Raw genomic sequence first — 18,502 nt, 5'->3', positions numbered from 1 at the left:
GAATCTTTGAAGTAGTCAAATTATGCTAGTGCCTCTTTCATGCTCCTGTTTTTTATTTCCATTTATCTCTTTCTTGTTCTCTGGAAGTAGAAGATAATTTTATGTCTGTCAAATATCAGAGGATAAACTTAAAGTGGAGTAAAAAATATTTGTGCATCCAAGATGGAATATTTTACCCTTGTGTATTTATATTTAGCTTAAATTTCATTTATAAATTGACTATTAAAAGTGATTGAAGAATAGTCTTTAAAACTCATAATGTGATGTCATTTTTTGCAGAATTCAACTAATTGTTGACCATTACCTTATTTCCAAAGTTAATTTAATATTGGTAGGGCTGTATGGTGTAAAATATTGGCACTCTACTGGAAGATTTAGTCCAGCAGCATTCATTGATAGACTGAAAGTTGTACATCTCTGTCTCTCCTATTCTTTTTCTCAGTATGAGGTGACCGTTAACATTTAGTATTCCATTTTTGATTTGTATGTTTTATGTGTTATTTGTTATATGAAATGTCTAACTAAATTTACGTTCAAAAAAAAAAAAAAAAAAAAAACACACAACACCTTGAATGGCTAGTGATAGAATGTTCATATTCACAGGAGAAGTACATTAGTATGCTCTGCAGAAATAATTAGCATTTGAACCATGTTGGCTCGTGGGTTCAAAGTAATGTCAGTGTTGGGGTGGAACACCAACTACTGGTAAAATGTGCCTGCGGTTCTCGTTGTCACTATAAACCGAAGGTAATGGATCACTGTGACTTGAGCAGACGTACAGGATGTGGTGCAGACACATGTACGAACAATTCAGTCAGATCAGTGAGTTTGAAAGAGTGTGCATTATTGGCATGAAAGAATGTGAGCATTCAACTGGAAAATTGCTGCTTGTGTGGGACAAAGTGTTACAGCAGTGCAGTGGTTGTGTTCTGAATGACCAGAAAGCTGTAGAACATGACAAAATGGGTCATGTCGCTTCGCCCAGACCGACCCCCAAAAAGATCGACACCTCATCTAAATGGCATTGCAGGACAGATGTGCACCCTCCTCAGCTCTGGCACAACAGTGGAATAGTGCAAAACATTGTACATTATCAGGAATGACAGTCCATCGCCTTTTTTTACAGCATGGGTTACGTCCCCTTCTCCACCTATCTTTGACGAATGTTCAGAAACATGCTAGACGGCAGTTATAGAATATCTGTGGGGACAAGAACAACATCAGATAGTGTTTTTGGACAAATCTAGGTTCTGTGTGTTTGAAAATGATGGCCGCATTTTGGTTTGCCACAGACAGGGGGAGCGGCATCACAGCGACTGCATTCACACGAGACATACAGTGTCAGTTCAGCACCTTATGGAGTGGGGTGCTGTTGGGTATAATCAAAAATCATAGTTGGTGTGTGTCCAGGGTACTGTGACCAGTGTGACCAACATGAGTGACATCCTGTGACCCACAGCAACACCCTCCCTGCACAACACCCTAGAGCCATTTTTCATCAAGACAATGCACGATCACATGTTACTGCACAAACACGTGCCTTCATGGTGTCACAGTATGTCAGCATTTTGCCCTGGCATGCCAAATCACCAGACTTACCGCTAGTCAATAATGTGTGGGATATGGTGGAATGACGGGTGCAGCGCTTTGACCCAACACCAACCACCACAGATGAACTTTGGCACCAAATGAATGCAGCATGGATGGCTATACCACAGAACGCCATTTGTGCCTTATATGTGTCAACGCCATCATGTATGGGACAAGTTGTCAGTGCCCATGGTGGCCGCTGTGCCTACTAGGCGACGGAAATGCTAATCATTTCTGCAGAACATACTAATGTCCATGTTCTGCGAATATGAACGTCCTGTCTCTAGTCATTCAAGGTGTTCTGTTTCTTCTGAACAAGAGTGTAGATGTGTGTAAGGTATAATAATTTGTGTGCCTTCTCTGGTTTAAGCATAACAAGTGAACAGCCGTTTGATGGTGCTGATGGAAACTTACGTCGAATATTTGATCGCAACTCAAAATGGTTGGAAGCACAAGCAAACTGTATTCCGTCTGGAGAACCATCTTCGAATGATATTGTCCATCAGTTTGTATCCAGATTTCTTCTCCTTGTTGATATTTGGTTCTACAACAAAAGTTCAGTTCCTGACATTCACCAGGTTAGTGTCTCAATTAACTATGAACTATATAATCTTACAGCAATTAGTCAATATCTCTGAACTGATGAAGTAACTCTATGAACTTCCACAAGCACTGTTTCTGTTGCCAGTACAGCTATTGTGTATCATTTTGTTATTGCTGATGGCTTATTCTCTGTTTTATTAAACCTTTTTTACTGTCATCACATGATGCTGTAATTTTTCTCTTTCTTTTTGTTTAAGTTAAAGGATGTTGCAAAACATAAATAAAGTACAGTGGTGTATATAAGGGGACTTTAGAAAGAAAGTAAGTTACGCATTATTATGGCAGGCCAAATAACTTTTATTGAATGCTGCACTACACTTCAAAGTGACACTGATACATGATACTATTTTTACACAGACACCAAGTCGCTGTATACGATGGTCAGAACATTCGACCATTCATGCAATTCCTTGACAAAAATCCATTCTTGGTCATGGAGCCATTCAAGGACCACTGTGCAAATGTCCTCCTCATCAGAAAATTTGCAATTGCTGCGAATCAGTTCTTTGACTGTATGAACTTTGTTGTCTTTAGGTTGATGTCAATGGCCTTTCTTCCCAATCAGCATCATCCACGTCTGTGCAGCTTTGGTCAAATTGTTGGCGACATTTCACGCCAGCTGGATGTGACATTACATTTGATCCATACATCACCAGAATTTTACGGTGAATATGTGTGTAGTTTAGATGTTTTGGCCACAAGAATCATACTGTCTCGCATACTTCAAACTTGGAGAACGTTTCCAATTACTACACCATTTCACTCCCACACTGTGATGATCTGTTATCTGTACCACAACAGAACTGTGTCTGCAGGAAATCCAGAATATGTTCTGTTTTTTGACACTGTGCCACTCTTGTAGCACAATGATCAAGGTGGGGATGAGATGTGTAACTTACTTTTTGAAGTCCCATTGTATAAATAACATTACAGTGGAAACATTGTAAACACCACTCAGATCCTTCAACACATTGCCTTGTATATTTATGAAGTTAACAGATTATGCAGGTTTATAGAAAGTGAACAACATTCTGCTATAGATGAGAAGAAGCTGTGACAGATTGCAGTTATCAACTAGGCAGTATCACTTTTGATAGGTCAAAACATATTCTATTGAAATTCTTTTATTATTTCAGTGCAACTCTAAAATTTCCCTTTGAGGCTAACCTAACTATATTTCATTGTGGTCCATTTATAGTGTATAGAGAAGCAGCCAGCAAGTTTGTGTACATAAAAGTTTTAAACTATGAGACAGCTTTGCTGGCCAACACTCACCTTGAGGAGGCAAGGTATTAAATAATACAACTAGACACACATAAAAGTAAAAGTACATGACACTATTCGGGCTTTTGGAACTATTAATTGCTCCTTTTTTGGACAGAGAGAGGAAAACGCAGGTGAAGGTTCAAAAGGAAGAGCCAGTCACTCTGACCCCTCGGTGAGATGGACCCATTTGTAATGAGGACGAGGGTAGAAAAGAGTTGATTTGATTAGTGAAGGGAGACAAAAACAACAGTGGTCTTAGCTCAATATTGCCTGCACCAAAACTGAGTTGATTGTGTGGTTTCGCTCCCTGTGATTCTGCTAAAGCCAACCAGTACCCTAAGTAACAGGAGACCCTTTTCGACTGCCTTATTAGACATGATTTGCTCCATACTTTATGACCCAAATGTTGTGTGGCTTTTGAATGGCAGCACTTTGCATTGGAGGATTTGGTGTGGTGTGATTTCATCCCTCTGACAACATAGTCTACATTTAGGGCTTATTTCTCAATACCCATCGCATGTAGGTGTTTTTTTAAGTTCCCATGGCTAGTCATTAGTCCCACCATGAGTTTAATCTGTCTCCTGGTAAAGTCCGTGAATACAGGACTTGTCTTGATACATGGCATTGGTATCATTAACTTGCCATATTTTTGCGTTTGGATTATTGTGCAATATTCTACTTGCTGCCTCCTGATCCAGCTACTTAATTTTCATTTTACTAGCTCCTTGGTGAGTATCAGGACAGGTTCTGGTCCAGTGAATGAGATTGTCACACCTGTCCTGGGCAGCCAGTCAGTTTGTCTATTGGCATTAATTCCTGAGTGACCAAGGACACACAACATATTTACCTGTTGCTTTCCACTAGTCTCATATGGGCATCATGGAATCCTGCTATGATCTCTAATCTTTTTGCAGTTACTGATAAGAGATTTCAGATATGCTTGGCTGTCTGAATAAATGTAGATGCTACAATTCTTGTAGTACCTATGTAAATTCTCCTCTGCACACACTCTGATAGCAGATATTTCCACCGGGAATACAGTGGTGAGCTTACAGAGAGAGATTGCTGTCTCTAGTGTAGGCTGAACTCTGCATGCACTGGACTCAGCACCTTCCTATATTTTCGAACCATCAGTAAATGGGACTGTCTCTCCTAAACAGTGTCGTGGTTTGTTCCTTCTGTGCTTCTTTCTTCCAGTTGTTGCATTGAAAGGTTTATTGAAGCAACTAGAAGTTATTGTGTGCTCAGCCAACATTTTCCTGACCATTCCTATATTTACCAGACTCGTTGTGTTGGTGAGAGATTCTGGATATCTTAAACGTATCCAGTTGTGTCCAGTGCAACTGCAATAAATATTATTAAATATTATGTACCAGCTGGTGCAGTGATTAACACAACTGCCTGTAAGCAAGAGATCCCAGGCTCAAATTTTGGTCTGGCACACATTTTCACTCGGCACCACTGACTCCACATAAAGTCCCTATGCAATTGACATCGTTTCTTTCCTAACCCTTCCCCCTTCTCCACCTTCAGTGTTCCTCTGGATGTGTCTGAAAGAACAGACACCACACTCTTTCGTAATATTCTCCATGAATTGGTTAAACTCTGATTGCCTTACCGAATCTAAGTATATTTTAAAATGTTAACAGAAAGCTGATAAAAATGTAACAAAATTAAAATTCTGCTCTGATGGGAGATATCACAACACTTCGGACATTTTTCAGGAAGCTCATTGAGGTTTAGACACTCATTGATCCTTATTCTGATGTTGTGTGTGTTAGATATTTGCACTTTGATTATTTTAGGAAAAACATTGGTCTTTTCCTTTATAAGCCCATTTCCTATTTTTTCATTTTGTGAAATGAGGTAGACAAGACATTACATGTGTTCACTGCCAATTACCATATTCATTAAAATTTCTCTGATAAACTTTTGTTAATTTGAGAACAATTGCCATCAATCAGGAAAGTTTGTTTTGCTTTTAGCTATGCCATCAGACGTTGGTGGATCTTCAGGCATGTCTATCTCAGCAGTCTCCTGATGGAGAATCTTGTACGTCTGCAGAAGAAGGGGAGGAAGATGAGAAAAATGAGACACCTGATAAACGCAACAACCCCCGTGAGGACCAACAACAACAGAACCATTTGTCAGAAACCATCATTTTTCAGTTGGTAGCAATGTTGCTGATATGTGTGTCGAGATTGCAAGTGAATGGTAAGCATGTACTTTTTGCTCTTAGTATTGTAGTAATATTTGAGATTTAATAGGTACAACTGAGATTTGATAGGTAAAATAAAAACTTACTGATACAAGCAAGAAATATAAAGCAACAAATGATATTTTGCACATGTAATGTACATGATGTTGTAAACCATGAGCACTCGTTGTAGTGGATTGGTGTTTGAAATCTCAGTTTGTCAGTTCCTTCGGTCTAGGTAGTAGAAGAGTAAAACAAGCACATTTAGTATAATACATGTAACATGTTTCTGCACACCTCATTAATCAAACTGAAAGTTCCATTAACTGCTTACATTTTCTGCAAAGTTTATTATTCCTCCTGCAAGAAAATTTATGTTACGCTATTCTTAGAACTGTATTTAATTCAGAGTTTTCTGTTGCTATTTGTAAAATGTAGAGGTACAATGTTGTAAATGACCAAAGTGGTCACAGTTCTGAATATGTCATTGGAACCATATTACCAAGCACAGTTAGATAATAAATTTCAATCATTTGGGACAAAGATGCTTTTGCCTTTGGTATGTAATAACTTCTGGTTCTGAAATCTTCAAATTCAGAAATAACTTATTGCCTCAAGTTGGCTGGCTTCTGGACTGCTGCTGCATTCCAAGTTTTAAAAAAAATGTTTCATGAATCACAGTAGGAAAGCCTCAAGCACCACAGTATAAATGGAGTGTAAAGGACAATCCAGCAAAAGCCTGAGTGCCTTTCTGTAACCAGATAGATGAGGTATGTCCACTGTATTGTGGCATAGAAATTAGTATAAAGAATATTAAGAATATGGAGGATACCTAGCTACAAATAGTAAGTTCCAAACTAGAGTTAACCAATGTTTAAGTATAAACATGATCGGGAAATTTCCGACAGAATCTAAATGATTTAACAGTAAAGGAGACAACTCACCAGATAGTAGAAATGTTGAACATCGACTGGTGCACAAAGAAGAATGATACCTTTGTTAGCTTTCAGGCATATCCTTTACAGGAAAGGGAGACTGTTGAGTGGAAGATGTGGGTCTAGTGATCTAGTAGATATTGAGGTTAGGAGGATTATGGAAGCATTAGGTGTGTTGCAAGGATAACCTACGTACACGGTTCAGAATAGCTGGTGCTGGGGGAAAGATCCATGTAGTGCAGGTAGTAAAGCAGCCATTGAACTCAAGCATGTTCACAGGAAGTTGCTCCCTGTTTGTGGGAGAACACAGTGGATCGCAGCAGTATCCAGCAGTGGTTGCTGGACAATCCATGATGCGGTAGACCATCGACGGCAGCGAGTGATGTGAATAAGAAGACCATTGATCAAATCATCCAAAATGACAATTGTGTGACGACACGGCAGCTTGCTGAAATGACTTGTTTGTCATTGAGTAGTGTGGCATCACTGGTACAGTCACTAGCATACTGAAAAGTCTGTGTACGTTGGGTGCCTATATTATTGACGAGAAATGAAAACAATGAGGAAAAATGTGTGCGGGGGACTCATGAAGACCTTTACTGAAGAGTGGAAACAGTGTTTTTACAGTGTCATTACCCAGATGAAACATGGTTGTTTTTGTCTGAACCTGAGAGCAAAACCCTATCCATGGAGTGGCGTTATCCGGGCTCCCCTCGGAGGAAGAAACCAAGACTTTCACGAGGAGCAGGCCGAAAGGTGATGGCCTCCTTCTTCTGGGATCAGTGTGGTGTCATTTTCATTGACTTTTTGGAACCTGGCTTCACAATTAACTGGGACCATTACTATTTGTCACTGGACGAGCTGCAACATTCCATCAAGACCCACAAACCCCAGCTTCAGGGTCAGCTCATCAGACTATCCCATGACAATGTCAAACCCCATACAGCCCTTATGACGCAGGAGAAAATCAGGAAAATGGGTTGGAAAATTTGTTCCTCATCCTCCCTACAGCTCGGACTTGGCTCCATCTGATTTTTACCTCTTTGGTCGTCTGAAGGGTCACCTCTGTGGTAAAACATTTGATAGTGAGAAAGACCTTATTTCCTGTGTCAAGCAATGGTGTCAAAGTCAATCTCCGGAATTTTACCAGAGTGCATTTATATCATGGAATGAATGTTGGGTCAGATGCGTCACAGCTGATGGAGGCTACATTGAGTAGGCTCAATGTGTAGCTAAATGTTCCAAGTATGTTCACAAAAAATTCATTCTCCTCCTGCAAAAAAGAAAAAAAAATAGAGATGACTGTGCAAAACTTTTTGAACACCCTTTGTAAGTAAATTACAATATTATGATGTAACAGCAAATGCTGCAAAATTGTTCAAATCTTATATATCTGGCATAAAACAAAGGCTTTTATTAGGAAAACATGTATTAAGCTGTCAGGCATCATCCAACTGGAAACTAATTACATGTGGGGTCCCACAAGGTTCCATCTTAGGGCCCTTACTTTTTATCGTGTATGTCAATGACCTTTCGTCAGTAACATTACCAGATGCCAAGTCTGTTTTGTTTGCCAATGATAAACATTGAAATAAATAACAAATCAAGGGTATTCATAGACTGGCTAATAAAATATATGTGGACATTAATCATTGGTTCCTAGCCAATTCTTTGTCACTAAACTTTGAAAAACCACTACATGCATTTCAGAACTTGTAAGGGGTGTCCCACAAGTATATGCCTAGCATATGATGACAAGCAGATAGAAGAAGTGGACATTGTTAAATTCTTGGGATTACAGCTTGAAATAAATTTAACTGGGAGGAGCACGCCACAGAGCTGCTGAAGCATCTCAACAAATCTCTGTTTGCAATTCAAATTCTGTCGGACATTGGGGATACTGGCATACTATGCTTACTTTCACTCCATAATGTCATATGGGATTATTATTTGGGGCAATTCATCAAGCCAAGCTTTCCGGGCACAAAAACATGCTGTAAGAGTTATATGTGGTGTGAACTCAAGAACATCCTGCAGAGGCCTGTTTAGGGTACTAGGGATATTAACTACTGCTTCCCAAAATATTTATTCCTTAATGAAATTTTCCATTAATAATATATCACTTTTTTCTAACCAACAGATCAGTTCATGGAATCAGTAGTAGAAATAAGAATAATCTTCACAGGGATTTAAAGTCACTTACTCTTGTACAAAAAGGTGTGCATTATTCAGGAACACACATTTTCATTAACTTACCAGCAGCCATAAAAAGCTTAACAACCAATGAAATTCAGCTGTTGGCCAACTCCTATTCCATTGATGCATTTCTCAGTAGAACCAACTGATTGTGTGTGTGTGTGTGTGTGTTTTAAAAATTTTAAATTGCTTGCATTAACACAATCTTAGCAAATGAGTGTTGTAAAATGATCCTTTCATATAGTCTTCGTTTGAAAAATAAATAAATAAAATAAAAAAAAGATGATCATTCCACTTTGGACCTGTGGAAGGTACAGTAGCTTATTTGTTTTAGTTGTAAATATTTGTCATGTACTATTGTTTTTCTGACATGTTCTACATCCTGGAGGACCACTTCACTTCGGATCAATTGGAATGAAAGTAAATATAATATAATCTAATCTTAACATTATGTTACCATGATAATGGAGGACATTTTACTGTGAGAGGTTTCACAATTGTATCTATTTTAAGGAAAAATTATTTGTACAGTCTCAGTTGCATTGCAGAGTTACTTGATGATGACTAATTGGTTAACCATACCAAAAGTGTGATGCTAGTGCACTAGAATTTCATTATTGTATAACTTGAGGCTAATTACATGTATGAATAGATTTTTACTGATTACCAGTAATTAACATGCAGATCTAAAGTTTCATGCAAGTGACACTGTGAAGATAAACTTTCCTTACCATTGTATCACATTATATCAGTCGCATCATTTGCGAGAAAGATGCAGGTTAGCTTGTATCGAGCACAAGGTCTTTCACAGTACGCTTGCTTGCAGGTTCACATTATTATTATTATTATTATTATTACCTATTGGTCATATTATTTATAAAAATACTGAAGCCAGTTTGTATTGAGCATAAAGCCAGAATGCTTGTTTTTAGGTTCACAGACCTTGTGTGGAAACCTGGTGGCATTCACACTGGCTGTATTCTCACAGCTGGTAGAACAGGTAGCGGTTCACATAAAGGAGTCAGTGTTCAGTCTACCGCTGGCAATGGCAGGAAATCAGCAGCTACCATCATCACAGGCACAGGAAAATGGAGATGTACAACCTTCCAGCAGAAAGTCTGGATACAGCCGGCATATTGCCAAACTACGACGGCGACGTAGGCGTTTACCTCTGAATTCAGAAGACTCTGACCTTAGTGATGGTAAGAAACAATAGAAATGTGTTATTTCCTGAATAAGCATTGTTTTTGTGTGCTATCACATTTGCAGATGTGAGTTATATTAGTTCTGTCACTGTTTCTTTGTGGTGGAGACTATATCCAGTCATTGTCATTGAGAGACATGCTATCGTGAAGATACTTCAGATTTCTCCAGCCTGGCGGTCCTCAGTGTTTGAAGCATTTTTGTTCTTCAAAACTTGGGATTAATGAAGAATATGCAGATGATGGGTTTCAGTGCGTGTTAGACTACCACATATACAATTAAAGGCTTAATTTTTTGCTTTATTGGGTGCATAGCAAAGCCCCCAGAAAGAACATTTTTGTTTTTTTAACAGTGTTGTGTTTTGAGAATTTTGTGTTTCTTTTCTTCAAGACTAAAAGCTTTGTTCTTGCTTCTATTAATCGTATTGACCTTGTAAATAATCTTATTTCTTTTTCGAAACATTTTTAATTTATTATCTCACTGTTAGTCATTCAGTAAATTTAATAAAAAAACCTCATTGTGGATGACAGGCATACATTCTCAGTAAGTGTTCTTGATATCTTACATATATATACCATGTGGGACTCTGTATGAACATTCAGTTATAAATTCCCTTACACACAGTTCCACCTGGAACTTGATATCAAAGTCAGCTGTTTGTGTCTGTATTACACACATCAAAAAAGTTGTGCATCACTCCAGTTCCCAGAACTCCTGAAGATAGACGTTGATTGTGGATATTGTATCACAGACACAGTCCCCTTGACTGTTCAGAGATGTCGCTAAACCTGCCTAAAGATGTCAACAACCATGCATGAGTAGCGTAGACGGAGGGGGTCTGACAGCTGATCAGTTCCAATCATCCTCTTAGCCACAAACAATCCAGACCTAATAGAGAGCATCATGACTGATACAGGGATTAGTGATCACAAGGTCATTGTAGCTAGGCTAACGCAAAATAATTTTATTTAAAAAAGTGGATAAAGTTTCACTAGAAGCCTTCCTAAGAGACAGTCTCCATTCCTTCCGAACTGACTATGCAAATGTAGACGAGATGTGGCTCAAATTCAAAGATATAGTAGCAACAGCAATTGAGAGATTCATACCTCATAAATTGGTAAGAGATGGAACCGATCCCCCATGGTACACAAAACAGGTCCGAACGCTGTTGCAGAGGCAACGGAAAAAGAATGCGAAGTTCAGAAGAACGCGAAATCCCGAAGATTGGCTAAAATTTACAGACGCGCGAAATTTGGCACGGACTTCAATGCGAGATGCCTTTAATAGGTTCCACAACGAAACATTGCCTCGAAATTTGGTAGAAAATCTGAAGAAATTCTGTTCATATGTAAAGTACACTAGCGGCAAGACGCAGTCAATGCCTTTGCTGCGCAGTGCCGATGGTACTGTTACCGACGACTGTGCCGCTAAAGCGGAGTTATTGAACGCAGTTTTCCGAAATTCCTTCACCAGGGAAGACGAATGGAATATTCCAGAATTTGAAACACGAACAGCTGCTAGCATGAGTTTCTTAGAAATAGATACCTTAGGGGTTGCGAAGCAACTCAAATCGCTTGATACGGGCAAGTCTTCAGGTCCAGATTGTATACCGATTAGGTTCCTTTCAGATTACGCTGATACAATAGCTCCCTACTTAGCAATCATATACAACCGCTCGCTCACAGATAGATCTGTACCTACAGATTGGAAAATTGCGCAGGTCGCACCAGTGTTTAAGAAGGGTAGTAAGAGTAATCCATCGAACTACAGACCTATATAATTGACGTCGGTTTGCAGTAGGGTTTTGGAGCATATACTGTATTCAAACATTATGAATCACCTCAAAGGAAACAATCTATTGATACGTAATCAGCATGGTTTCAGAAAACATTGTTCTTGTGCAACGCAGCTAGCTCTTTATTCGCACCGAGCGAGGTGGCGTAGTGGTTAGACACTGGACTCGCATTCGGGAGGACGACGGTTCAATCCTGTGTCTGGCCATCCTGATTTAGGTTTTCCGTGATTTCCCTAAATCGCTCCAGGCAAATGCCGGGATGGTTCCTTTGAAAGGGCATGGCCGACTTCCTTCCCCATCCTTCCCTAATCCGATGAGACCGATGACCTCGCTGTCTGGTCTCCTTCCCCAAAACAACCAACCAACCTTTATTCGCACGAAGTAATGGCCTCTATCGACAGGGGATCTCAAGTTGATTCTGTGTTTCTGGATTTCCGGAAGGCTTTTGACACCGTTGCCCACAAACGACTTCTAATCAAGCTGCGGGCCTATGGGGTATCGTCTCAGTTGTGCGACTGGATTCGTGATTTCCTGTCAGGAAGGTCGCAGTTTGTAGTAATAGACGGCAAATCATTGAGTAAAACTGAAGTGATATCAGGTGTTCCCCGAGAAAGCATCCTGGGATCTCTGCTGTTCCTGATCTATATAAATGACCTGGGTGACAGTGTGAGCAGTTCTCTTAGGTTGTTTGCAGATGATGTTGTAATTTACCGTCTAGTAAGGTCATCCGAAGACCAGTATCAGTTGCAAAGCGATTTAGAAAAGATTGCTGTATGGTGTGGCAGGTGCTAGTTGGCGCTAAATAATGAAAAATGTAAGGTGATCCACATGAGTTCCGAAAGAAATCCGTTGGAATTCGATTACTCGATAAATAGTACAATTCTCAAGGCTGTCAATTCAACTAAGTACCTGGGTGTAAAAATTACGAACAACTTCAGTTGGAAAGACCACATAGATAATATTGTGGGGAAGGCGAGCCAAAGGTTGCATTTCATTGGCAGGACACTTAGAAGATGCAACAAGTCCACTAAAGAGACAGCTTACACTACACTCGTTCGTCCTCTGTTAGAATATTGCTGCGCGGTGTTGGATCCTTACTAGGTGGGATTGACAGAGGACATTGAAAGGGTGCAAAAAAGGGCAGCTCGTTTTGTATTATCACGTAATAGGGGAGAGAGTGTAGCAGATATGATACGTGAGTTGGGATGGAAGTCATTACAGCAAAGACGTTTTTCGTCGCGGCTAGGTCTATTTACGAAATTTCAGTCACCAACTTTCTCTTCCGAATGCGAAAATATTTTGTTGAGCCCAACCTACATAGATAGGAATGATCATCAAAATAATATAAGAGAAATCAGTGCTCGAACAGAAAGGTTTAGGTGTTCGTTTTTTCCTTGCGCTGTTCGGGAGTGGAATGGTAGGGAGATAGTATGATTGTGGTTCGATGAACCCTCTGCCAAGCACGTAAATGTGTCCAGAATGAGATTTTCACTCTGCAGCGGAGTGTGCGCTGATATGAAACTTCCTGGCAGATTAAAACTGTGTGCCCGACCGAGACTCGAACTCGGGACCTTTGCCTTTCGCGGGCAAGTGCTCTACCAACTGAGCTACCGAAGCACGACTCACGCCCGGTACTCACAGCTTTACTTCTGCCAGTACCTCGTCTCCTACCTTCCAAACTTTACAGAAGCTCTCCTAGGAGACGAGGTACTGGCAGAAGTAAAGCTGTGAGTACCGGGCGTGAGTCGTGCTTCGGTAGCTCAGTTGGTAGAGCACTTGCCCGCGAAAGGCAAAGGTCCCGAGTTCGAGTCTCGGTCGGGCACACAGTTTTAATCTGCCAGGAAGTTTCATATCAGCGCACACTCCGCTGCAGAGTGAAAATCTCATTCTGGAAACATCCCCCAGGCTGTGCCTAAGCCATGTCTCCGCAATATCCTTTCTTTCAGGAGTGCTAGTTCTGCAAGGTTCGCAGGAGAGCTTCTGTAAAGTTTGGAAGGTAGGAGACGAGGTACTGGCAGAAGTAAAGCTGTGAGTACCGGGCGTGAGTCGTGCTTTGGTAGCTCAGTTGGTAGAGCACTTGCCCGCGAAAGGCAAAGGTCCCGAGTTCGAGTCTCGGTCGGGCACACAGTTTTAATCTGCCAGGAAGTTTCACGTAAATGTGAATTGCAGAGTAATCATGTAGATGTAGATGTAGATTCCACCAGGAAGGAGGTACATGGCTTGCGTTGTCTGCAGTTCAACCATGCCTAGATGGTCAATACTGCGGTTCAATCACGTCTGCGTTGTTACTTTGTGCCTAGAAGGCTCTCAACAAGGGAAGTGTCAAGGTGTTTCGGATTGAACCAAACCACTGTTGTTCGGAGATGGAGGAGATACAGAGCAACAGGAACTGTCAATGACATACCTCACTCAGGCCGCCCAAGGGCTACTATTGCAGTGGATGACCACTACCTACAGATTATGGCTCGGAGGAACCCTGACAGCAACACCACCATGTTGAATAATGTTTTTTGTGCAGCCACAGGACATCGTGTTATGACTCAAACTGTGTGCAATTGACTGCATGGTGCGCAACTTCACTCCCTACTGTCATGGCGAGGTCCATTCCATCTTTGCAACCACGCCACCATGCAGTGCAGTACAGGTGGGCAACCCGATCAGGCTGAACACCTTAGACACACTGTCCAGCGAGTGGAGCAAGATTTAGGTTCCCTGCTGTTTGGGGTGGCATTATGTGGGGCTGACGTATGCCGCTGGTGGTCATGGAAGGTGCCTTAACAGCTGTACAGTACAAGGCATTAGTCTTCACGGACGACAATTCGCACCCCCATCATGCACATCTTGTGAATGACCTCCTTCAGGATAACGACATCGCCTGACGAGAGTGGCCAGCATGTTCTCCAGACACGAACTGTATGGAACATGCCTGGGATATATTGAAAAGGGCTGTTTATGGACGACGAGTCCCACCAACCACTGTGAGGGATCTACGCTGAATCTCCGTTGAGGAGTGGGACAATCTGGACCAAGAGTGCCTTGATGAACTTGTAGATAGTATGCCATGATTACAAGCATGCAGCAATGCAAGAGGACGTGCCTGCTGGGTATTAGAGGTACTGGTGTGTACAGCAATCTGGACCACCACCTCTGAAGGTCTTGCTGTATGGTGGTACAACATGTAATGTGTGGTTTTCATGAAAATGAAAAGGGCAGAAATGATGTTTCTGTTAATGTCTCTTCCAATTTTCTGTACAGGTTCCGCAACTCTCAGAACCGAGGTGGTGCAAAACTTTTTTTGATTGTGTATTACGATGCACATATCATCACAACTATGTTTCCCATCAGTTGTCTGTCCAGTTTACTAGTCTATATGTATTTCACCATATTCTGTTAGTTACTCTCTACTTTTCATACAGCTCTTGGCGCTCATTAGTTTGATACCGCTGCTGTTTTCTTACCAGTTGTGTTTTGCTGCTTTGTGTGGTTCATTTTGGCAGAATACATTACTACACTGCCCTAAAAAAAGGGTGAGGCATCCAGAAGGAAAGGAGGAAGTGAAATGAAACTCCACGGTTTGAAAGGATTTGTAATGTTGTTGCATTGATTAGAAAATCGACTCAAATTTACAAAGAACTTAGCAGTATGAGCCTATTTATCGGTATGGTATTACACTCCCTGTCGCCTGTATGGGGGCACTGATTCATGTAAGGAAAGGATGTAATAAAGCTGTCTTGTCTCTCCTGATGCAAGCTGTCCCACAGTTGTTGTAACTGGGCATTGATATCCTGGACACGTGCACTGATATGGAGTTGATGTCTGCACTTGTCTCTCACGTCATCTGGGGATCTTGCTGTCCACAAGAGTATCTCAGCATCATGTAGACAGTTTATAGAGACACATGTCTTGTGTGGATGAGCGTTGACTTGTTGAAACATGCCACCCTGATACTGTCACATGAGAGGCAACACATGAAGATTCAGGATGTCCTTGATGTACCATTGTGCCACACCCAGTGGATCCCCATATAATGATGCCAAGGTGACACTGCTGTGCCTCTCCTTAGGTCACTGCCCTACTTTAATGCTGTGAGACACCATTCATCAGCCCATGCTTTGTGTTCATGGCAGCACACCATATGTGGCCATTTGTGTTATGGTGTTAACAGGCAGTCTATGCGTTGACAAAAGTTCAGTAGTCACAAATGGCAGGGGATGACACAGAATGTTGCAGGGACTCTGGTACTTGTTCTTGGATGGCATGTGCAGATGTGAGTTGTTGTGATGTACTTGGTGCACATGCACGGGGGATAGGCAAAATGATATGAACACCTGTACCTACCTGGGAGTGGTTTATTAAAAAGGGGTTGGACTCCCATTTGGCCGTAATACAGCTGCAATTCTTCTTGGAATACTGGCGTATAATAATTGTATAGTCTCCAGTGGAATGTTATGCCACTCTTCGATCAGAACCTCTTCTAACTCCTGCAGTCATGAGGGAGCTGGATATCTACTCTGGAGTCTGTGCTCCAGTACCACCCCTAAGGGTTTGATAATATTCAAGTCCGGGGACTGTGCTGGCCAAGGAGGACGCTGCAGTTCAGTTGCATACTCCTCGTACAATGATTGTACTGTGCTGGCTGGCTGTGTGAATGAAATATGGCATCATTGTTGGGAACAATGTTTGAGTCATTGGGCGCACCTGATTACTTAAAATGTTCACATAATTGTTGGCTTTAACTCGGCCTTTGAGAGTAATGATGAGACCACAGAATACCATCATATGGCTGCCCACAGCATCACACTTCCACCTCCGTGCCTAACTGTTGGAATCAATCATGATTATAGGCTTCTTTTGGTGTTCTCCAGACATAAACCTGGCCTAATGTTGGAAATAAAAACGTTGACTTGTTGGACCATATGACGTATTTCCATTGTTCAGCCATTGAGGATTTATGCTCCTGGTACCATGTTTTACACTTCTTTGGATTGGTTGTCATCACTAATGTTTTTGGTATAGCAGTTCGTCCATGAATATTCGCTTTATGGAGTCCTCGGCAGACAGTGTTGATAGTGTGGGATCTCGAAGATGTTTCTTCAGCCACTTTAGCCACCATAGTTTTGTGTTGTTTTGAAACAATTTGTGTTAGCATACGGCGATCTCTGTCATTTAGTTTTGATTTGCTCCCACTATTACATTTACACAATGATGTCTTTCCATGTTTTGTGTAGGCTTTCACGACTGTTGAAACATTTTCTCTTGAAACGTTCAGTATGTTGGCTGCCTTGGTTACTGATGCTCCAGCTAATCGGGCCTCCACAATCTACTCTCTTTGAAACTCTGTTAGGTCTTTCATTGCACGGCAGCCTCAGCCTCTGAATGCAAATAGGAAGTGTGCGTTACTCGTGAACAACCTGCACTGATTTCTAATCCATACTGAACACGCACAGTCCAGTGTGACGTGTGCCTTACCTGCATTGTTGACCGTCAAACACATCCATTCCATTTCTACCACTATTTGCATTATTTTGCATATCCCCTGTACACAATACAGTGATCTTCTCTGTGGTGGTCAGACGTGGTAGACCAGAACCTTGCTCCTCATGTTTCCATGCAATCCAACATTGGGTCACTGACACAACCAAATGTCTCGCAAATCTGTATATTGTACAATTTAACCAACTGGCCAAATGGGTACCCACAAACAGACCCATATCCATCTCTGTCAGGTGCGAATAACACTGTCTCACATGAGGACCTGTCTCTGTGTCGTTGACAGTGACCACACCGTATGTGGTGCTATTTACACCCCACATAACCCCTACCAGGCTTGGTAACAACACTAATGCGCTTTGGTGGCCGTACAGTGTGTCACAGAGAATTGCAGTTCTACAGTTATTTACATGTGAGGTTAAATTAACATCTGTTCATATCTTATGGGTGCTTAATTTTTTTTATCATATAGTGTGTTTTAAAATCAGGGTATCTGTATAAAATAATTTACTTAATGTAACAGTAATTGAACACCTGGTTGAGTGTGGGAGATATATAATAATACGTAGTCTGAGTATACCTTGAATGTCTGAGTGTTCTTCCCATGAAGTAGTGCTAATTAGAATATTGTCTATGTAGAGACTTACTCACTTCAGTAATTCTTCTTTCAGAACTTCATCCAGTGATTTCATAAAGACTGCTTCAGATATTGAAGGAACAAAAGATATTCTCTTTAAATGGTAGCATCTTCCGTTACGTAAAAAGGCTGTGCACTTTGTGCTGTCCTCTTCTAACAATTGTTGCTAGTAATTGCTCGGCAGATTGATGCTGCTTAAGTATTTTACATCGATAAACTTTCACTCCATGAGCCTCGATGATTATACACACTTTGCCATTCTTCTTTGTTGTTATGTTGTTGAGATTAGAATACTCACTACCTGAGTGTTCAGTTATGTGATGGTCTAATGTTTTTTTTATTTCTTTAGTGACTGCTACTCTCTTGGCAGAAGGTATTCGGTAAGATTTCCTGAAAAATGTTTCATGATCCTTGAAATTAATTTTGCAGATGCAAACGATGCATTTTTGAAAATATATTGGTGTAGCATCTTAATATTTCAGTCAGTTCTTTCTGTTCAGCTTCTAGCATCTGAGCCTTGTTTTAAATATTAGACAGAGCGTCCTCATCACCATTACCCTCTCATAATTCTGTATCTTCCCCAGAATCAC

General features: G+C 40.9%; 1 protein-coding gene across 1 annotated transcript in view; it reads left to right on the top strand.

Moving 5' to 3' along the window:
- LOC126412272 (nonsense-mediated mRNA decay factor SMG5) overlaps positions 1 to 18,502 on the top strand; it is a 288,147-nt gene that overhangs the window by 89,744 nt on the left and 179,901 nt on the right. The window contains exons 6-8 of the mRNA XM_050081780.1: positions 1,961 to 2,168; positions 5,445 to 5,673; positions 9,720 to 9,989. Coding sequence (XP_049937737.1) covers positions 1,961 to 2,168; positions 5,445 to 5,673; positions 9,720 to 9,989 — 707 coding nt within the window. The remainder of the gene's footprint in view (positions 1 to 1,960; positions 2,169 to 5,444; positions 5,674 to 9,719; positions 9,990 to 18,502) is intronic.

The sequence above is a fragment of the Schistocerca serialis genome, chromosome 7, assembly GCF_023864345.2.
Source record: "Schistocerca serialis cubense isolate TAMUIC-IGC-003099 chromosome 7, iqSchSeri2.2, whole genome shotgun sequence".
Lineage (NCBI taxonomy): Eukaryota > Metazoa > Arthropoda > Insecta > Orthoptera > Acrididae > Schistocerca > Schistocerca serialis.
The sequence above is the reverse complement of the archived record's forward strand: the minus strand, read 5'-3'. Positions and strand labels throughout refer to the sequence as shown.